Consider the following 21,801-nt stretch of genomic DNA (forward strand, 5'->3'; position numbering starts at 1 on the left):
GGCCGGCCACTGAGCCTTGAACTTGACCGCCGCCGCCGCCGCCGCCCGGGCAGCCGCAGCGCCCGGCCCGGGCAGGGGCAGCCCCGCCCCCCCCGCCGCCGAGGGGCCCCGGCGCCCCCCAGGCCTCCCCTTCCCGGGCCGCCGGCCGGGTCCCGCGCCCCCCCATGCACCACCTGCTGGAGCAGCCCGCGGACATGGCGACAGCGCTGCTGGCGGGCGAGAAGCTGCGGGAGCTCATCCTGCCCGGCGCCCAGGACGACAAGGCGGGCGCGCTGGCCGCGCTGCTGCTGCAGCTCAAGCTGGAGCTGCCCTTCGACCGCGTGGTCACCATCGGCACAGTGCTCGTGCCCATCCTGCTCGTCACGCTCGTCTTCACCAAGAACTTCGCCGGTAAGCCCCGGCCCGGCCCCCGGGGGGCCCCCAGCCCTCCTGGCTCCGTCCTTTCCTCGCGGGCTGCCAGCCCGCCCGCCCCCGAGCTCCTTTATCTCCTGCTCCCTTTGCCTAAGATGGAGAGATGGGGAGGGACCGAGAGACAGACCGAGAGGGAAGCATAAGGGCTGGGGAAGGACGTGCTGCAGGCGTGAGTGTAGGGGCGCGGGTGCTTTATGGACCCTCCCGGCTTTCACTGAGCGAGCCCGGGAGAAGAGGCCGGCAGCGAAGCGCAGGGTGGCGGGGAGGGCAGGAAGCCTGACGCTGGACAGCTCCAAGGGGAGAAAGACTAGAAAGCACTACGCTGGCTGCCTGGGCCTCGGGGGACTGGCTGGGGACCCCAAGGGCTCGGGCATTTCCCCACAGAAGGGGGGAAATTGGCCAGACACCCTTCCCTGGAAAGCCTCTAGAAGCCCTGGGTATCGGGGAGCATCCGAGGCCTCATCACCAGGAAACTGTTGCCTGGCAAGAGCGGTCCCAGAAAGGGGCCCTCCGTGGGGCCCTGGGTGAGCCTGGGTGGGCCTTCCCGGGGCTCCTCTGTGCCCTTGTGACTTCTTCAAATTACACTGGGCTCTGAGGTCACACCCACCCACCCAGAGGGCGCCAGCCCCGGGAGCATCAAAGCCCAGGGGAGGAGGGCTAAAGCCAGGCAGAGATGGCTGGCCTTCCGCTCTCCAGTATCCCCGCTAAAGGAGGGGAGAGCCCGGAAAACACCTAACCTCCACCCTGCCTCCCAACACACACACACACACACACACACACACACACACACACACTGGGGTGTGCTGGCCCGGTTTAAAGACACGCACAGCTTCAGGGTGGAAGGGGCTGGGGCCTAGCAGCTTGGCATTCCTTGGTCAGTAGAGAAACTAATGGGAGGAAGAGCTCAGATCAGATCCAGTGGGCACGTCCCAACTTCGGAGAGGAGGCTAGCCAGGAGGTGTCTCGCCTTGGGCCACTGGGGCAGAACTACCAATCTAGCACTCTTCGAAGCTGTTGTGGGAGTCCTGAGATAGGGATGTTGAGTCTGGAGAAAGGGGGATTGGGCTGGGTGAGGAGGGAGGGAAATGTCTGACACAGGAGCCATTTTCACAGTTTTGAAAGGAGAGGAATTCACCTCATTTTGCTAGCCCTGGAAGGCAGAGCCCGAGCAGCAATGAAGGGGGAAGGTGCCAAGAGGCCAGTGGGCTGGACGGAAGGAGGAGAGCCACCCCTCCCCTGGAGCAGGCTGTCTTCTTTAGCAGTGATCTCCCTCACCACAAATGCTTAAGTAGCTGAATGGTGCCCCCTGCCCCAACCAGGGTGCCGTGGAGGGCATTCCTGAGCCAAGCAGGAGGCTGGCCTGGATGACCTCTGAGGCTCTTCTAAAGGTCTCCAATTGGAAGATCCGTTCTTGGCTGTTTCAGTGAGCAAAAAGCATGAAGCTTTTTGTAAACCTTAATGCCTATGTAAAAAGAGAGCCAGTTAGCATCGTCATCTTCATCTTCATCATTTGATGATGTGTCTGTCAGTTGGCTTTATTTTCAAACTTTCCCCACGGCTCACGGATGCCAAAACGATCTTGCTGAGAGTCCAGCCTGACCAGGTTCAGGTCTGCTCCCAAGCCCTGCTGCCGTCACCTAGTTTAGGAAGCATTCAGTTAATGGGCCTTTTTGGCGTGTGTCTGTCTCTCTCCCACCTTCCTCCCCTCCCCCGTTTTATAAAGAACCCGTCTGCCCTGCAGAGTCAAGCGAAGCAAAAACCTGAGCTGGCCATATTCCCCCAAACTCTGTTCAGTCCCTCCCCTCACGCACTTGCTTTCTCTTTGAGCCTCTGGAATGAATAATGGACCTCTCTAAGATCCTATACAAAGTCTTTCAAAGTTGGTTTTTGTTATAATGATGTTGTTGGACAAATTGTTCTCCAGGTTCTGCTCACTTCACGCTGCATTAGTTCATGCAAGTCCTACCAATTTTCCCCAGAACCTTCCATTTCATCATTTCTCGTGGCATATTTCCTTTGTGTTCCATCCATATGTTGTTCAGCCCTTCCTGAATGAATAGGTGGACATCCCTTTAGTTTCCTTATTTTTGTTATTAAAAAAACTTGTATGTGAGGTTTCCTCCACTGAGTCACAGTTTAGTGATTTGGCAGGATAGGGGCTGAGGTCCAAATGCTTTCCAGAACAGCTGGACCAATTAATTCCCAGCTCTACCAACAATGTGTTGGCGCGCCTGTTTCTCTGTGACCTCTCCAACATTTGTCATTTTCTTTTTTGTCATCTTTGCTGATCTGAAAGGCATAAAGTAGAACTCCGGAGTTACTATGGTTTGCGTTTCTCTATTTGTGATTTGGAGCATTTTCCCATGGTTATTTCTTGTTTGGATTTCTTCCTCTGAAAATCACTTCTTCATACCTTTGACCATTTATCAACGGGAGAATAACTCTTACTCCTATACTTCCAAACCAGTTCTTTCTATTTCTAGGTATTGAAAATAAGATCTTTATCAGAGAAACCTGCTGCAAAGGAATCTTAAGTTGTTTTGTTGTTTTTTTTTTGAGAGAAGATTTTATTTTTCTCACTTTTTTTTTTAGACCCTTGTACTTCGGTGTATTGGCTCATAGGTGGAAGAGTGAGTGGTAAGGGTGGGCAATGGGGGTCAAGTGACTTGCCCAGGGTCACACAGCTGGGAAGTGGCTGAGGCCGGGTTTGAACCTAGGACCTCCCGTCTCTAGGCCTGACTCTCACTCCACTGAGCTACCCAGCTGCCCCCGGAATCTTAAGTTTTTGATGGTAATCTAATTCCTCTTTCATTTCAACTCAATTGATTTTGTTTCTGCAAGACCATTTTAATATCATTTAATCAAAATTATCTCTTCTTCCTTCTTGGGTCGTCTGTATTCCTTATTTGGTCATCCACACATCTGATAATTTCTTCCTTGGTCCTCTGATTTCATTATGATGTCACCCTGTCTTGTCTCTGTCATTTATCTATTTGGATCTTATCTTGAAGGCACATGGAGTGAGATGTTAAACATCTCACTCCATGTGCCAAGATAAGAGCAGTGATTCCCAAAGTGGGCACCACCGCCCCCTGGTGGGTGCTGCAGTGATCCAGGGGAGCGGTGATGGCCACAGGGGCATTTATTTTTCCTATTAATTGCTATTAAAATTTTTAAAAATTAATTTCCAGGGGGGTTAAGTCATATTTTTTTCTGGAAAGGGGGCGGCAGGCCAAAAAAGTTTGGGAACCCCTGCTGTAGACCTAATTTCTGCCAGATTGCTTCATGAAGCATTTTCTGGTCCCCCATTGACACTTCTCCCTTCGAAGTATTTCATACTGCTGTATCTATGCAAATGTTCCATAGACTTAACTGAAGAGAAATTCTGCGAGGGCAAGGATTCTTTCATTTTTACCTTTATCTAATGCCTAAGCTAGTGCCTTGTTGAACATGAGACAGTCGTTTTCACTCTGGTTTCTTTTTTTCTAAATTTGTTTTCCCCTTGTTTGAGGCCTGAGAGGAGTGGGGCTTTTTATTCTAAAACAAGGCACTGACCTACCTCCAAATCATTCAATACCAGAAAGAAGAAAACTGGATGGTGAACCAAGTCCATTGAGATGGGAATAGACCCTCTGTTTGATTCTCAGTCCAAAGCTTTAGAAATCATGACCCCTCCCCACCCCCAGGCTCAGACTTTGGAGTGGGAGAAAGGGCTTATAACTGAATGTAGAAGCTCCTCATTCCTTCTCTTCTTCTTATGTCCCCAGTCCCTATATGCAAGAAAAGCAAGGAAGTAGCTGAGGATCATTACTTTGATATGGAAGCTTCTCCAGCCCAAAAGAAGAACGTTCCTTTTCTTTCTATCACTCTCAGCTTCTCAGAGGTCTTTCTGTCCCTCTGAACCTCCCAGCAGCCTAAGAAGGCAGGGAGCAAAGATCAGCAGCCCCGTTTTGCCAATGAGGAAACTGACACCTCAAGACAGGAAATGACTTATCCCAAATCATGCACCAATCATAGATCTGGAGGAGACCTCAGAGATCATTGAATCCAGTGTGTAGCTCAACAGAAAACCCTTCTCCAAGGTCTCTGGTTGTCTGGCTTCCCTGAGGCAGCCCCTTCCACTCTGGGACAGCTCTGGAGGGCAGGGACTGAGGGAGTTTGCAAAGGGATCAGGACGACTTAGAAGCTTCCAGACAAAGAAGAAGACAGGAGAGTCTCAAGGAGTCCAACAAGGCAAAGGCTAAGCCCAGAGAGTCAGGGAGGCAATGCATTCTGATGGGCTGGCTGCAGGGAGCTCACTACTTCCCAGTGTGATCTATTCCAGCTGAGGTCAGAGCTAATGACAAGTCTTTCCTAACAACAAACCTAAATTGGCATTTCTGCAACTTCTCCCCCATGCCTTTAGCTCTATCCTGCAGGTCCAGCAAAATGTATCTACTTCTTGGGGGGCAGCTGGGTGGCTCTGTGGATTGAGAGCCAGGCCTTAGAGATGGGAAGTCCTAGGTATAAACCTGGCCTCAGACACTTCCCAGCTGTGTGACCCTGGGCAAGTCACTTGAACCCCATTGCGTAGACCTTACCACTCTGCTGCCTTGGAGCCAATACACAGCACTGACTACAGGACAGAAAGTCAGGGTTTAAAAAAAATTTATCTAATTCTTCTTCCAAGTGGTCCTCCTTTTAACACTGGAATTGATCATGTTCCCCTTCTCACGCCAGCCATCTTCCTCTAGGCATGCCTCAGTTTACTAATGCCCTTCCTAAATGTGGAATCCAGACTGGACCCACCTCTCCCAATGAAGTGTGATAGGGCAATGAAAAAATATGAAAAAATAAATAAAGTCATTTTCTTCTAAAATCCTGGCTTTCTGTCTTAGAATCAATACTGTGTATTGGTTGTAAGGCAGAAGAACAGTGAGAGCTTTGCAATGAGGGGTAAGTGACTTGCCTACAGTCACACAGCTAGGAAGTGTCTGAGGCCAGATTTGAACCCAGGACCTCCCATCTCTGGGCCTCTCTTAAAGGTGGCTGGAAGCTGCATTCATTTTTTCAGCTGCTATGTAATTTTTCTGACCACCATTGAACCTAGTGGCCCAGCCCGAGCTTAAGCCCCGTCCTCTCTTCTGAGCTTGGGGACCCTCTCATATCTTCTTATAGCATCTTTGTTGGATTTCACACCTTCTTCATCGCCTTTGCCACACTGTTCAGTCTGTGCTTTCTGTAGACTGGATAGAATCAAGGTTCCCAGGAGAGTTCAGCTCCCACACCGTGAGGAGAGAGCAGAGCACAGGGAGACCATCCACGTTCAGCATTGCAACAGGCTCCGGGGATACTAAAACAAAGAAGGAACCATTCTGGCCCTCGAGGAACCTGCCCTTGTATCAAGGGAAAGAGCATGGCTACAGTCAGCCAATAGGAAGTCCTGGGGGAAGGGAAGCCCTTGTAGCTGGAGATGAGGGAAGACTTCCTGGAAGAGGAAGCCCTGGAGCTGAACCTCAGTGGGACTCGGGGATTGGGAAGAGATGCGGGTGGAGGAGGGAAGGCATTCCAGGCAGAAGAATGGGAGCAGTCTGTGCAAAGACAAGGAGAAAGAGCCAGTTGGCCAATCGGCCTGGACCGTAGGGCATACATAGTAAGATTTGGAAATAGGAACTAGATGGAAGCCAGATTGTGAAGGCCTTTAACTGCCGAACCAAGACAAAAGGGAACCGCGAGAGCTTGCCGAGCAGAGGATGGGCATGACGGGACCTAGGATTTAGGCCAGTCTCTGTAGGAGCTAAGCGGAGGCTGGACTGGTGTGGGGAGAGACCTGCCCCATCGGGGGAAGACTGCTGTAGGTCCAGGAAGAGGCCACGAGGGCCGGGACTGAGGTAGTTGGCTTGTGCTGAGTGAAGAGAAGAGACGGAGTCGAGAGATGTTGGGAAGCTATTTTGGGGGAGGCAGTGCCCATTTGGGGTGAGGCAGGAAACGAACTGAGCATCCTTCCTCAATCATCAAAGAGCCCTCTTGCTCAAGGAAACAAAGGATGAGGAGACGTGGCCCCCACCCAGGGCCCAGCTCTCTGTCCCAGCCAAGTCATTCTATCATTCTCATCCATGCTCCCCCTCTGACTGTTTGAATAAACATCTGTCCTTTAAGGACTATCTCAGGTCTCCTTCCTCCAGGCAGCCCTCCGTGATCTAGCCTTTAGAGTTAGAGCCCCTTCCTCCAGGCTTTGGTCACCCACCCAATTTTCTGACTATTTTGTGTGAGTCTTTATTTCTCCTTCAAGGCTGAGCATTCTGGGAGGGGAGGGATGGAGGGTTTTGCTCTCTGTATCTGCTTCCCCTTGCTGACTGGGTGGGTGATTGAGGGGTGACTGCATTTGGAAGGGGAAGTTCTCAGTTCACACTCACCTTCTGATGGTAGGGACCACGTATCCCCATTCAGATGTGGGACGGAGCTCGATGGAGCAAGTCCCAAGCTCTGCTGAGGGTCTGGCCCCAGGGACTAGACCTCCATCTCTGTCCCTGCTCCCTTCCCCCTTCTAGCTCCTTGAAATAGTCAGAGGGGGTTTCTGACTCCTAGTTTACATGTGAGGACTTGTATGGATGGGTGAGGATGTGTTGGTGTGTAGGAGTTTGCCCCCGGGCGTGTATATCTATGCACATTCATCAAAACTGACCGCCAAAGTGTCCTCTGCCTTCTCTGTCCTGAGAGAGGTAACTTGGTCATGTGTGTCCTGGGATCCAGACTGCGTACACTAATTACTCTGATCTTGGCCGCCTTCTATTATTGTTTTTATTGCATCATCGTGGTCACTGTGTGCATTGTTCTCCCCGTCCTCTTTCCTTTACATCCCTTCATAGAAGTTTTCTCTCGTGTCTCTGAATTTCTCATATTCATAATTTCTTACAGCGCAGCAATATTCCATCAATATGTGAATATATCCCGCTTGTGTTCGTTTGGCCATTCCCCAATTGATAGGGATTCACTTTATTTCCAGTTTTTTACTGCTATTAGGAATATTGGTGACTGTGGGTCCCTTTTTTTCTGCCTTCATTCTCCTTATAGTATGTGCCCAGTAGTAGGAGCACTTGGGTATAAATCACAGGTTAGTGATTTTTCTTGCATAATTCCAAATTGTTTTCCAGAACAATTGGATCAGTTCAGCTTGAACAACTCTACCAACAATGTATTAGTGCATCTGTCTTCCCACAGTTCCCCCAGACTGACTACTTTTGTCATTTTTGTAACGTAAGGCTGTGGATTTGAATTCTCATATTATTGTTGATTTGAATAAGTCTCTCCTATGGTTGTTGGTAGTTTGCATTTCTTCTTGTGAAAACAGTCCTTAATCCTTTGACCACTTTTCTATTGGCAGTTCTCTCACTTTATAGGTTATTCATATTATAGGATTTAGTGTTGGAAGCAGGGATGTTCTGATAAATGTTTAACAACCAGCTATCCATGAAAAAAAAGTTGCTCATGACACACTTGTGAGTTTAATCTTCATTGTTAATATTTTTTTTTCTATCTCTTTCTTGAGTCTAGACAGTCAGCAAAGCAATAAATCAAGCCTCGGTTCTTAGTGTTTGCTAGTTTCTGAGATATAATTGCTCCCATTGAAAATGTAGCAGTCAGTTCTTAGAAGCTGCTACAAGCTGGCTCCAGCACCCCTTAGAAATGTTCTAATACAATTTATTGAATTTACAACTGAAGAGACTGAAGCCTAGAGAGACTTGGATGAATCATACAGCAAAGGCAGAACTCGAAGCCAGATATCCCAACTTCCAGCGTGGGGATCTGTCCATTACACTGGTGCTTAAGCCCCATCCAGACAGCCAGCTGATCCTTGCTCTCCAAGCTTAGCTGCTTAAGCCTCCAATGAAATCCCAAGGAGGTGACAAGAGAAGCAGAGAGGGAAGGAGAGTTCCAAAGGCAGTGTCACAGTTTAGACAGACTCGGTTCCACTTGGTTCTAAGTCTTCTCTCTAGTCATCTGGTTGATCTTCACTTTCTGCCTCTAGCTAGACAGGACAAAACAAAGCCCTTTGGGCAGGACTCAGCCCATCCATCTGCCATGCCTAGAGAACCAGCCCTTGTTTGGTTTCCAGGACACTTTTCTCCCTTAACCCACCTAGACCAGGAGAGACATCTTGGATCCAATCTGGCCTTTGCCTTTGCCTTACTTCATGATCTTAGACAAGACCCTTAACTTTCCTGGGCCTGTTTCCTTAACCTCTCTTGATAATGGGTAAAAGCATAGAACTTTAGACCTGAAAGAGTCATCAGAGGCCATCTAGTCCAGCCTCTCCCTCCCATTAAAAACATCCATACTATCCCCAAAAATGATCATCCAGCTTCTATTTGGAGACTCCTTATGAGGCTACCTCCTGAGGCAGCCCACTCCACTTTGGGACAGCTCTCTTTATAAGGAAATTCTTCCTTCCATCAAGGCTAAATTTATCTCTCTGCAGTTGCCACCCACTGTTCCTAATCCTGCTCTCTGGGACCAACTAGAGCAAGACCAAATCCTCTTTTAAGTGGCATCCCTTCACTACTTAAAAGGACTCATGTCCTCCCAGTGTCTTCCTTTGAGTCCTCTCAATCCAGCCTCTTAGAACAGGAGCTCCAGTTCCCATCACCATCCAGCTGGGATATCTATAGCATATCAGTGCCTTTCTAAAGAGGAGTGCCCCAAACAGCCTCAGATGTAGTCATTTGGGGCAGAGGACAGCAGGATTCTCTCCAGGCTTCCCAAGATCATGAACCTGTGGCTGCTACGTGACAGTGGTGACTTGTTTCAAGCTAAAGGCTCCCCAAAAGCCCTCAGCCTCTTTTTCGAGTGAACTACTGAACAAGCCACACTTTCCCCACTTTGTACCTGCGAAGTTAATATTTTTGAAACCAATGATGTGATTTTATATTCATCCTTCCTAATTTTTTATCTTTAAATTGAATCCTAGCTTAAGCCCAATGTTCTAACCAATCGAGAATGTCTTGATTCTGGCCCCCAGTATGTTAACTATGTCTCTGAGATTTGTCATCTACAGCCTTAGTAAGTCTACTTTCTAACCTTTTTTTTTAAACCCTCACCTTCCATCTTGAAGTCAATACTGTGTATTGGCTCCAAGGCAGAAGAGTGGTAAGGGTAGGCAATGGGCGTCAAGTGACTTGCCCAGGGTCACACAGCTGGGAAGTGTCTGAGGCCAGATTTGAACCTAGGACCTCCTGTCTCTAGGCCTGGCTCTTACTTTCTAACCTTTTACACAAGTCATTGATTAAAAAAAAAGGAAATAGTCCCAGATCCAAAGAGCACCCCACTAAAGACCTCTTTATCAGTTGACATCAACCAGTAACATATCCTCCTCATTACACTTCCTTTGCCATATATGTGTGTGTGTTTATTTGTTTGTTTGTTTGTTTATTCATTTGTTTGTTTTTAACCCTTACTTTCTATCTTAGAATGAATGCTATGTATTGGTTCCAAGGCAGATGAGAGATATGGGCAGGCAGTCAGGATTAAGTGACTTACCCAGGGTCACACAGCTAGGAAGTGTCTGAGGGCAGATTTGAACCCAGGACCTCTGGTCTCCAGGCCTTGTTCTCTATCCACTGAGCCACCTAGCTGCCCCCTATGCTACATTTTTTCATTTTGTCCACAATGATAACATGAGGGACCGTGTCAAACGCTTTGCTGAAATCTCAGTTAACTCTAGCTGCAGCGTTTCCCTGATCTTCTAATCCAGTAATCCTGTGCCCACCACCAAGAAAAAGGCAAATAGGTTGCTGTTGCGTGACTTGTTCTTGATGAAGTCATGCTGGCACTTTGTGACTGTTGCTTCCCTTTCCAGATATTCATCAACCATCCTTTTGATACCATGTTTGACAATTTTACTCGAGATCAAAGTCAGGCTCCCCAGTTTGTTACTTACAGACTCTTCTCTCCCCGTTTAGGAAATTAGGAAGTGCCCCTTCTCCATTTCTGCCCTTCTCACATTGTTCAGCCACTTGCTTGCACATCTCTCACAGAGAACCATCTGAGACTTCTATTGGAAAGCAGGATGCATTTTTAGGACCTACCCAGTGTCATGGAAAGGGGCACTGGCTTTGGAGGCGGAGAGCATGGGGGGAAATGATGGCTGTGCTACTTACGGCCAAAGGTTCCTAGGTCTGGAGCTAGAAGAGACCTTAGAGGCCACCTAAACCACCCGCCGCCCCATCTTACAGATTTGGAAACGGGCACTGAGTGCCCGACTCAGTACAAGCCACTGGAACAGGTACAGGCTTGGAACGGAGGTCCTTTGACTCCGAATCCAGTGGGCTTTTTAACTGCCTGCTCTCCGTGCGAGCTGGGGCAAGTCTGCCCCTTGATGGACTTCACTGACTTCATCTGTAAAATGAGTGGGTTAGACTATGTGATCTCTAAGGCACCTTCCAACTTTCTCGCCTTGTTCTGGCAAGTTCCTGACTCTAAGGCATTGCTATTAGTTTAGGAGGACATTTCAGAGGAATTTGTAGTTCAGGGCACTTGTAGTTGATGTCTCGTGTGTTCCCTGGAAGAGGCAGGCGCAGAATGGGAAGGGCAGGTCCCCCGACTCTGCAAAGCTTGCCAGGCTTTCGAGTGGCTGCCTCCCCGAGGGTTCCTCCCAAGGTCTGCCCCCGGGTTCCTTGGAATCGCTCTCTGAGTTCATATATACAACTTCCAGACCCCAAGGGCAGGTGGGATGGGAATAAAGGGAAATGACTGGTCCCCTTCTTGGCTATCAATACCAATTGAATGGTTTTTTTTCAGTGCCCACCCCAATCTCTGCCCTACCTTTCCCAGGAGGGATGAGTACTGTGGCACCTCCCTGCCTGCCCTGACCCTGAGCCATGTCTCTCCTCTCTGCCCTCCAGAGGAACCCATCTACTGCTATACCCCTCACAACTTCACCCGTGACCAGGCCCTCTATGCACGTGGCTACTGTTGGACAGAGCTTAGGGATGCCCTGCCAGGGGTGGACTCCAGCCACTGGCCCTCCCTCTTCGAGCACAAGTTCCTGCCTTATGCCCTGCTGGCATTTGCTGGCATCATGTACGTCCCTGCCCTGGGCTGGGAGTTCCTGGCCTCTACCCGCCTCACCTCCGAGCTCAACTTCCTTCTCCAGGAGATCGATAACTGCTACCACCGGGCAGCCGAGGGCCGGGCCCCCAAGATCGAGAAGCAGATCCAGTCCAAGGGTCCCGGCATCACGGAGAGGGAGAAGAGGGAGATCATCGAGAACGCAGAGAAGGAGAAGAGTCCCGAGCAGAACCTGTTTGAGAAGTACCTGGAGCGCCGGGGGCGCAGCAACTTCCTGGCCAAGCTCTACCTGGCTCGGCACGTGCTCATCCTCCTCCTCAGCGTGGTCCCCATCAGCTACCTGTGCACCTACTACGCCACGCAGAAGCAGAACGAGTTCACGTGCGCGCTGGGCGAGCCTCCCGACGGCCCGCGGGGCTCCGTGCGCGTCAGCTGCAAGCTCCCCTCGGTGCAGCTCCAGCGCATCATCGCCGGCGTCGACATCGTCCTCCTGTGCTTCATGAACCTCATCATCCTCGTCAACCTCATCCATCTCTTCATCTTCCGGAAGAGCAACTTCATCTTCGACAAGCTGCACAAGGTGGGCATCCGCACCCGCCGCCAGTGGCGCCGCTCCCAGTTCTGCGACATCAACATCCTGGCCATGTTCTGCAACGAGAACCGCGACCACATCAAGTCGCTCAACCGCTTGGACTTCATCACCAACGAGAGCGACCTCATGTACGACAACGTGGTGCGGCAGCTGCTGGCCGCCCTGGCCCAGTCCAACCACGACGCCACCCCCACCGTCCGGGACTCGGGCATCCAGACGGTGGACCCCAGCGCCAACCCCGCCGAGGGCGACTCGGGGGAGCCCCCCGTCGTCAAGCGCCCCCGAAAGAAGATGAAGTGGATCCCCACCAGCAACCCCCTGCCCCAGCCCTTCAAGGAGCAGCTGGCCATCATGAAGGTGGAGAACCACAAGGCAGACAAGCCCAAGCCCGTGAGGAGGAAGACGGCCACCGACACCCTCATCGCCCCCCTCCTGGACGCCGGGGCCCGGGCCACTCACCACAAGGGGGCCGGGAGCGGAGACCCTGCGGCCCCCGGCTCGAGCTCTGCCCCGCCGTCCGCGAGCAGCGAAAAGAAGCACGCCAGGCACTTCTCCCTGGACGTCCACCCTTACATCCTCAGCAGCAAGAAGCCCAAGCCCGAGCTCCCGCCCATCGCTGCCCTGCCGGCCTCCAAGAGTCAAGAGGGAGCCTTCCTCACCCAGGGGGAGGACCACAGAGGGACCCGAAACACGGCGCCTGCCAAAGGTAGGAGGGCGGGGCAGGGGTGGGGGGGCCCCCTGAGATCCCCTCCGAGCCGGACACCAGGGGAGAGGGAAGGTGAGGAGAACCAGGAGCCCCTCGGCATAGCCAAAAAACAGACAGGCTCTAAGCCAAAAAATGAGGGGGAAAATCCCTGCCCAAACCACTGGACTCGCAGAGGCGTCTGTCCCTTAGATTGCAGCCATGAAGTAAGAACCAGGGCCTCCATCACCAGAAAAAACAATTGCCCTAAATCCCCTGGGCCTTACTCAGGGCCAGCAGTGCTGGACAACCCTCAGACCCTTCGGCCAGAGCCGTAGGAGGGGCCTAGGACCATGGCGACCGCCTCAGAGTTAGGGGTAGGGGAGTTTCTGGTTATTTTAGCTTTCTTTGTGGCAGATTAGCGGGAGAGCGTGAGCTGCCAAGGCAGAACCATTGACAGCACCAGAAAACGGGCAAGGAGTGAGCCGATAAAAGCGCTGGATTGTGGGGGCCACACGCATCCCTGTGTGATGATGCCGCAGCCTCGAGACGGGTGCCCCCCCCAAGCACCCTGGGCCTTGGAGGGTGGCGGGAGTTGGCGTTCTGTAGCCTGTGCACAGGAAGGTGGGGGACACACGCTCGAGATGGGGTAGGAAAGGATCCCTCGGAGGGATCGGCCGGCCAATAAGCTCTTGACGCATTTGAACCGTTTAAAGGGAGGATGGAAGGTTCCTTGATGAGAGGCCGCTCATTCTCGGAGGATGCTTGTCAAATAAGGTACGACAGTCATTTTCATTTTGAAGTGGCCGCCTCCTTCTCTGGCAGCCAGATAAACAGAGCCTCCAAGAGCCCGCAGAGACCCTCCGTCAGCTATTTGAGAGTTTAAATTTCAGAGTACACTCGGTTACACTGTCTTTTCGCCAGCAGATGACAGAAGAAGCAAGATGTAGGGAGAGAGCATTTCTAATGCCTGAGCAGAAATCAAAGCAAAAAAGAGAAAGGAAGAGAGAAGAGGTGACCAGGAGCCTCAAAGCCCCAGAGACCTTTCTTCTTTGGACAGCCGTTATTGGCCATCGAGCTCCTACAGATCTCAGCTAATAACAGAGCAAAGATTCCTGGCTAAGTAGCAGGAAACCGTCACCTTAGTAAACCAGCGAGTCCATAAGCATCTGTTGAGTGCCTACTGTGTGCCAGGCCCTGGCAATTGGAGACCTGAACCCTTCACTGCCAACAAGTAGGGCTTCTGCTGAGTTTGTGCTTCTGCTCGGGGTGGATAACAGTCGTGGATGTGCAAGGTCCAAATTTGCCTCCCTCCTAGAGAAGGAGATGAAAGGGCTGGAAGAGGACATCTTTACTTCCCAGTTTATTTCAGAGAATAAGGTATTCCTTGAAATAATGGAAGAAGGGAAAAGAAAAAGGAAGATGGCTTCTGTGATCCCTTTGAACTCTGGAGTCAGGGTCCTTTGATTCTGGAGAAATCCTTTCCTCTATCAGGAGGATGGAAGATTCTAACATGGAGGATGAAGGGAAGGACCATGGAACAGTTTTGGAACATTAGTAGGAGTCAGGATCGTCCCAAAGAGGGCGAACCTCGATCCCAAAAGAAGAAGCTGTGATTGCCAAGAAATGATCATGAGTCCACCAGGGCCACTAGTGAGGATGTCACGCAGGACTGGTCAGAGGACAAAAAGACAAATGTTTGTGGTTGGTGAGTCTTTTTTAACAGGATATTCAAAAGAGAAGCCCTTTTCCCAGGGCATGTCCCAGGATGTGACTCCTTCTCCAGGTCTGCCAAGCTTGGTGATCACTATACACTCTCAGTGATTCGTGTGGGGACAAATAATGCCCCCAGAAAACACCTGCAAAACATTTCTGGGAATTATGAAATCCTGGGGGAGGAACCAAAGAATTAAGGGAGACAAGTAGGGTTTTCCTTACTGCTGTTGATTGAAGGTGGAAGCTTAAGAAGAGAAAGAGATCCATTGTCAGAGGGTGAAACGATCTTGGCCAGGGGTAAGAATATCTCATGTAATCCGGTAAAATTGATTTCTTCAGATACTTGCAGATCAAATATATAAAGGGTTTTAAACTTAAAATGGAAGGGGAGGAACAAACAGGGGGTGTCCAGGAAGAGACCCGCGTTTCCATGTGGGAAAGCATGCAGACAGACTCCAGAAGAAATGCGAGGAGAGATGGTGTCGGACTGCATAGGAGTGTACTCATGGGAAGAGATCCGCAAAGAAGTGGAAGAGCACGGGGACGAGGTTTTGTGTGAGGGAGGAGATCAGAGGGGATGCCTTAGCTGGACTCCATTAAAAATCACTTGGTCACAATGAAGAAACAAAAGATGAGCTCTAGGAAGTGATCCAAAAGCTTGGTATAGAAGGGATGGGAGACATCAACTCTCCAGACTTCCACTTGTGCTCAGTGATAAGAGTCGTACTGCTCACTTCTTGGTTTGGCTTTAACAATCGTGGAACTTGGAAGAGAAAGTGACGGCCAGTCTGGAGCTAATTCTGACTAGCAAGAATGGACTAACTGGTGCTCAAGGAGGAATGATGGGAACCTTGGAAGGGAGTCCTGTGTTCAAGTTTGTGATAGACGGGGATATGAGGAAGAAAGCTAGCCAATTTCTAATACTCATCTGAGATTTTTGGAAAGTGGATTTCAAAGACTTTATAGAAAGGATAGCCAGGAGCTCGTGGCCTGAAACTCTCCAGGGAAGCTTACCTGAAAACATGTTGCTCTTCTAAAGCATGACATCCTAACAATGTAAACGTCGTACAAAGGGGGAAGATCCCTAAATTGATCAATGCGGATATAGGGAACTCATCGGCTAACTCAGTGGACAGAAAATAGAAGCAAGGGTTTGATTGAAGATGACTATAAAAAAGGCAACAACAAAGAACTCAAGGCCAGCAGGAGCTGAGGCCAGTAGAAAAAGACAACAAAGAGAGGGCTTTCCATTGTTAGGGATGAAAAAAAGATTTGAAGAAGAGATAGGAGCTCTGCCCAAGGTGGAGGGGATAATGATCAAAGAAGGGAAGGCAAAACTACTTGATTCTTTACCAAAAAAAGAATGATTTTCTGACTGGGAATGGAAAAGCAAAACTAGGGAATAATCAATCAAAATCCACTATAAATGTGGAAATAGCAAGAAAGAAGAACCAACGTGTCCTTCCGCGAAGCCAAGTCCTCAGACCCAAATGAGCTGCATACTCGGGGATAGAGGAAATGGACAGATGTGGTTGCTAAACTGCTGTTGGTGATCTGTAGGAAAATATGAAGAAGAAACCCAGGTCCTAGAGAAGGATAAATGTTATCCTAATATTCATAAAGGGGGAAAAGATGGTTTCTTCAGATGTTAAGTCAATGAACTTGACTTGAGGATGCTATCAGAAGGCTAGAAGGTACAGTTAAAGGAGTGGTAGGTCAAATTAGAAAGGGAAACAGCCATCACTGAGAGCCAACCCTGCTTCATCGAGAACAAGTCATGACAGACTAACTTCATTTCCTGTTTTGACAAGGATCCGAGACTTGTCAATTAGATGTACTTTCACTAGATTTCAGCAAAGCATTTAACCACGACTCTTGTGCCCTCCCTGGACAAGATGAGCAGATGTGCAGTTAGATGGATTCGGAACTCTGTTGGATGCCTGGATCCAAAGAATCATCATTAATTAACGTTGGGCGAGAGGCTTCTGGTGGAGTCTCCCAATGAGTTTTGTACAAGGTCCCATCCAATCCATGATACTTTCCAGTGACTTTCATATAGGTCCAGATTATACACATGCCAAATCAGGGAGGAAGAGCTAATATGGTGGACGGTGATAGGGCAAGAGTTTTTAAATTTTTGTTAGATGTGCTAGAATGATAGACTGAATCTAATAAAAGGAAATTTAGTACAGAGAAGGGCATGAAGCCCAACACCCGTGTTCAATGCAGCTCCCCAAAACTTCTTATGAAAAAAGTGCTGGGAGTTTGAATGGCCTGAGAGCTCACTAGAAATCGACGGTGTATTGTGGTGTCCCTTCCTCCCCACCAAACAGGGTGATCTTTGGCTGCCCAAAGGAGGTACTCAGGACTAAGGAAGGGGAAGTCCTGGTCTGGCCACGTCCAGAGCATTGTGTGTCCAGAATTTGGGACTCCAAGAGAAGCATCAAGAAGCCATGAGGCAGCGCTGTCAAATCCAAATAGAAAAGGGCACGTGTTGGCTAGAAAACCCCCAAATTAGCACTGAGTACATTGTGTTGTACTTTGGTCGATTCTGTTAAACATTTCCCAATAACATCTTAATCTGGTGCAGGCCAGCTGGAGAGTGTTGAGGACCACCCGGGGGCTTGGGCCAAGAGTTGGACGCTTCTGCGGATGAGTAGATATCTAGATCAGGGCCGTGATAGGAGAAGAAAGCTAAGGAGGATTGCTTGAAAACACGGGGGATTGTTAGCCTAAAGAGAAGACTCGGCCTTTGGAGCACAGAGCCCTCTTCAAGCTTAGCAGTCCTAATGCTGCCATCCTTTTCCAACATTTACAAAACCCTTATAGACATGGTCTCATTTTAGCCTCACAGTAACTCTGTAAGGTAAGTCCTCTGGGCGTTCTTATCCCCATTATATAGATGAGGAGGCTGAGGCTCCGAAAAAGGGAAGGGCCTGGTCCGGAGACTGACCACAAGTAAGTATCTACAGTACGATTCCAGCCCACATCTCTCCTGGCTCCACCCCTAGCCCTCTCTCCTAAGAAAGAACTGCTGGTCTTGCTCTGCTTGGCGTCGCCTGACAGGACTGAGAGCTAGGAAGGTTTCGAAGTTCAGAAAAGCAGAGATGAGGGAATTCTGCCCCGCCCCGGGAGAATGTGGAACGGGTGGCCTCATGGAGTCGAGAGGCCTTTGTCACTAGAAGCCTTAGAGTGTCCAAGAGGGGCCCTCTAATGGCCCAGAATTCACCTTTTGCTGAACCAGAACATGCTCCCCCTTAGAGCTCTCCTCAGAGGAAGGGGCTGCCTTTGGAGAAAGCGAATTCCCTCGGACTCCAGGGTCCAAACTGGAAAGCAGGCTGCGACCTCCACACTTCCCCCTGGTTCTTTCTATTCGCCACCCTCCATATTTATTTCCGAGCTCCCCCTGGCTCAAAAAAAGGGCTCTCTGAGTGTCCCAGAAGACCCTGGGAGCAGATCATTAGGAGCTGACTGTGTCTTTTGTGTACCTGTAACTCAGTTAGTACAGCCCTTAGTCGAGTTCTGTCCCAGAGCCATAACTAGGATGGGGTGGCCGGGACGAGCATCTAGATGGTAAAGACAATTTGGTTTAAAAAAAAGAAAGGAACCCCCCCACCCCCACCCACTTCCTTGGCCCCTGTCTGGAAGTGGACCCTTCCCCTTCCTTGCCTTGCTTCCTTTTCCTAACTGTTGGTGGCCCTGAATCTTTGTTTCTCCGGCATCTCTCCCCACCTCCCCTACCTGAGTTAGTGGAGCCTACATCGGGCAGCCCAACTTCCAGTCACAGCTCTGACACAGTTGTGCCCACAGAGAGCCCCAGGCCCAAGGGAGAGGGCAGCTTGCAGAGTTCCATCCGGCCTGGTCCTGGCGGTTCTCGTCTCTCAGGAACCTGACAGGCTCCAGAGACCAGCTCGGCTACTTTCTCCTGCCACTGATGTGGCTCCAGGCTCCTGAGGCCTTTGCCAGGGGGCCCTGCTGTCCCAGGAGCCTGGAACCCAGGACTCACTTCCCTCTGACCAGTGCCCTGAGGCAGCAGCACGCCTGGACACGAGTGCAGAGCTGTCATGGGCACCGGGCGCTCCAGGAACAGTGTCTTCTTGGGGTACTGGCCGGTGTCTACACTCCATCAGAGGCCCCGTTCTTCAGGGGTTCTGCAGCAAAGCGAGAAGGGGGCAGGAGCATTCCCAGCACAAGAAGGGCTGCCATGTAGAACTTCAGCCTTAGTATTTCTAGGAGGGCCCAGTTTTGCCCCTAGGCCTGTCCGCCGTATTTGTTTCTAGCCTGCCTAATGGCAAGTCACTGGCCCTCCTTGAGCCTCAGTCTCTTCATCTGTAAAAGTGGATGATGTCTAAGGGCCCTTCCAGGGGGTGGTACCCGTTTGGGGCTTTCCTCTCCCTACAAAAAACAAGGAAAAAATGAAGTCCTTCCCATCCGTGCATCCTCAGCTTTCCAAAGCTCTTTCCTCCCAATAGCCCCGTCCGGTATGTGCTCTTGGTCCCAGGGGAACGGGGTGACGAAATGGGCTCGTCTGGGTGCCGCGCCTCCCCCTCCTAGAGGCACCTCTGGGAGTCGGGGCGTGAGGCGTCTGCGGGCTGAGAGATAAGGGTGTCTTTGATCCTGTTTTCAGATCCCCCTGGCCCCGAAAAGGAAATCCTGTACCCGGCGGAGCCGTGCCGGGCCATCCCACCCCCTCCAGGATCCTTCCACGCCTGCCCGCCTACCACAACCGCTGGGGTCCCCGGGCCCCCACCCAGCGTCGCCCCCGGCCTCGTGAAGCCCGAATCCATGGCTGCCCTGAGCCACAACTCCACCCACCCCCTGCTGCACATCAACACCTTGTACGAGGACCACCGGGCAGAGGAGGAGGAGGAGGCCCCACCTCGAGCCTCTCCGGACATGGCCGACCTCCTCAGCATCCCCCCCCCCAAGCAGATTCTCATCGCCACCTTTGAGGAGCCCCGGACAGTTGTGAGTACTGTGGAGTTTTAGAGCCGGGCCACGAGGGTCCCGCCCCCCAGCCTCCCCAGGCCTCCCAGACCCCCGGCTCTGGTCCTGGGTCGTCCTCCGGCCCGGCCCCTACCCCAGCCCCAACCCGACCGGAAACTGGCCACTGCATGACCTCACCAAGATTCCCCGAAGCCCCAGACCCAAGCACGAGTCTCCCACTGCCAGTGCCCGCGGGCGACTAGGGATCCCCTCCTTCCCCCCACGGCCTCAGCCCCCCGGGGACCTCTGCCCCTGCTTAGCCACGGCTGCCTTGGTCCCCCGACCTCCACTGTCTGGGAACTGGGGGGCGGCCCGTCCGCAGCCACTGTGGTTCTCGACATGCACTTTAGCCACCACCACCACCCAGAGCCGCCCCCCCCCGGGCCTCGCCCGACCCCGCCTGGCCAGCCTGCGCTTCCAACGAGGGTGTCCGAGACCCCGGGCCAACCTGTGCTTCCCGCCCAGCCCAGGCTCGGGCCAAGCCCAGAAGGGCCCCCCTTCCCCACGGCCTCACCAACACCACATATGCAATACCGTTCCGGGGAGCCGTCGCCCCTCGGGGTGGGGGTGGGGGTGGGAGAAGGACGGTCAGGGTAGGTGCTCAGGGCTGGTCCCGTCCTGGGGGGGGGTCTGGGACAAGGACCAAAGGCCTCCCCCAACCCCGAGACGGGCGGCGAGGGGCCCGGGAGTGGCCAGATGAAGAGTTTATTTTTTTAATCTATTTTGTCATTAACCTCGGGTGCTGGCGTCCTCCCCAGGGCGGAAGGGTGGAAGGGAACTCACTTGAGGAGCAAATGGGGGGAACGTCCAGGAGGCTCCCCGCTCCGCCTGGGCCCAGAATGGCGTGTCCAGGCCCACCAGCTCCCCTCAGCCTAGGGCTGCCCCCACATGGTGCAGTGCTCCACCCAAAGGCATTCCCTCCGGGGAGTCCCGCTCAGTCTTCCTTCCAAGGAATCATTGCCAGCCCCAGCGCACCCCCAGCCCCGGGCTCAGTACCCCCGGGGTGATGTCCCCCCCCCCCGCAGCTCCGTCCTCCTCCCCTCCAGACCCTTCCCCTTCTCCCCAGTGCCTGGGCTCAGTGACCCGCCTGGGCCCCCCAGGACCCTGGGCTCGGGGTCCGCCCGGGGCCCCCCTTTTCAATCGCACTTTCTCTTTACCAGTCGACATCCATGTGTTTTTATTTCGTTATTAAGCTGTAATGATCATGTACAATTCGGGATCGGAAACTCTGAGCCGAGTTTCCACCAGAATGAGCGAGAGGAGGAGGAGGAGGAGGAGGAGGAGGAGGAGGAGGAGGAGGAAGGGTGTGGAGAATGTACAAACGTATCTTGCAATAACGCCCGTCTATCCGGACCCCCAGAGTCCCTGCCAGGCCCTCTGGGCAGGCGCTCCGGGGCTGGGCTGGCCAGGGCTGGGGGAGGGGGCTGGGGGCTGCCCTGGAAGGGCGAGGAAGGCTGACCTGGCTCTAGCATCTATTACCTCAGACACGGCGACGGACAGCAGTGTTGAACAAAAATAGCACTAAATAGACAAATAAATATTATTCTGACAACAGGTCTGCATCGTGTCCTCAGCCGTCCGGCCCGGAGAGACCGCGGAGGGGACCAGGTGGGTCGGCCTGGCCGGGAAGCCTTCCAGGCTTGCCCGCTCTGTTCTTCCTCTCTTCAGTGCCTCGGGGGGCCCCCAGGCTCCCCCCTGAAGCCAGGCCTCTCCATGTGCTGTGGGGAAGGCAGAGGGAAATCAAGGGGGGCTTCTTGGAGGTGGCGGGGTACCGTGGGCTCCTGTCCGGCTCTGGAGGCGTGAAGCCCCAAAGAAAGCAAAGCAGGACACTTGCCTGGAGCTTCGCCTCCAAGAAATCCCCACACATTAGCCATGTGACTTCAGCGCGTCCCTGAACCCCAGCTTCTTCCTCTGCAAAACGGGGGCTTTCTGAGCTGCTTCGGGGAAAGGCCTTTGAACCTCTCTCTGGCCATTGCCATTGCCGGGGCCTGAGTTTCCACAGCGAAGGCTTCGGTCGAGCAGACATTTGGGGGGGCTTTTGTCATGTGTTGAGTGATGTCTAAGCACTAGGCCCCAGGCGTGGGGTTAGGGAATACAGAGGGAAGGACCCCCGAGTGTAAAGGGGAGCGCCCCGGGCCCTGAGGCTCGGGGAACACCTGTGCCCATGGGGCACAATTGCCGGGAGTGGGCCACGTCCCTTTCTTTGGAGCCGAAATCTGGCCCCGTCTGCCTGCGGCGGGCATCGCCTTCCCTGCCAATAAAGAGGGCGACGGGGCTAGAGCCGCCAGTCCTGCAGTCTGGGGGACCCCCGACATGTCTGAGGGGTGTCGGAGAGAGGCCAGATCCTCCAGAGAAGGGGCAAGAGGCA

At 52.3% G+C, this 21,801-nt stretch overlaps 1 protein-coding gene across 1 annotated transcript; it reads left to right on the plus strand.

Annotated features, from left to right (window-relative positions):
- The first annotated feature begins 164 nt into the window (after nucleotides 1-164).
- Nucleotides 165-19,968, plus strand: PANX2 (pannexin 2). The gene is made up of 3 exons (XM_044678202.1): nucleotides 165-390; nucleotides 11,292-12,755; nucleotides 19,075-19,968. Exons 1-3 carry the CDS (start codon nucleotides 165-167, stop codon nucleotides 19,434-19,436), a joined length of 2,052 nt encoding a protein of 683 aa, XP_044534137.1. The 3' UTR covers nucleotides 19,437-19,968.
- Nucleotides 19,969-21,801: the final 1,833 nt, after the last annotated feature.

This window comes from Gracilinanus agilis, chromosome 5, assembly GCF_016433145.1.
Source record: "Gracilinanus agilis isolate LMUSP501 chromosome 5, AgileGrace, whole genome shotgun sequence".
Lineage (NCBI taxonomy): Eukaryota > Metazoa > Chordata > Mammalia > Didelphimorphia > Didelphidae > Gracilinanus > Gracilinanus agilis.

What these genes read in the sequence shown, in the direction of transcription:
- PANX2 (XM_044678202.1), top strand. Translation starts at nt 165, where the DNA reads ATGCACCACCTGCTGGAGCAGCCCGCGGACATGGCGACAGCGCTGCTG. An exon ending in CTTCACCAAGAACTTCGCCG is followed by an intron (nt 391 to 11,291) that starts GTAAGCCCCGGC and finishes TCTGCCCTCCAG; the next exon opens with AGGAACCCATCTACTGCTAT. An exon ending in AAACACGGCGCCTGCCAAAG is followed by an intron (nt 12,756 to 19,074) that starts GTAGGAGGGCGG and finishes TCCTGTTTTCAG; the next exon opens with ATCCCCCTGGCCCCGAAAAG.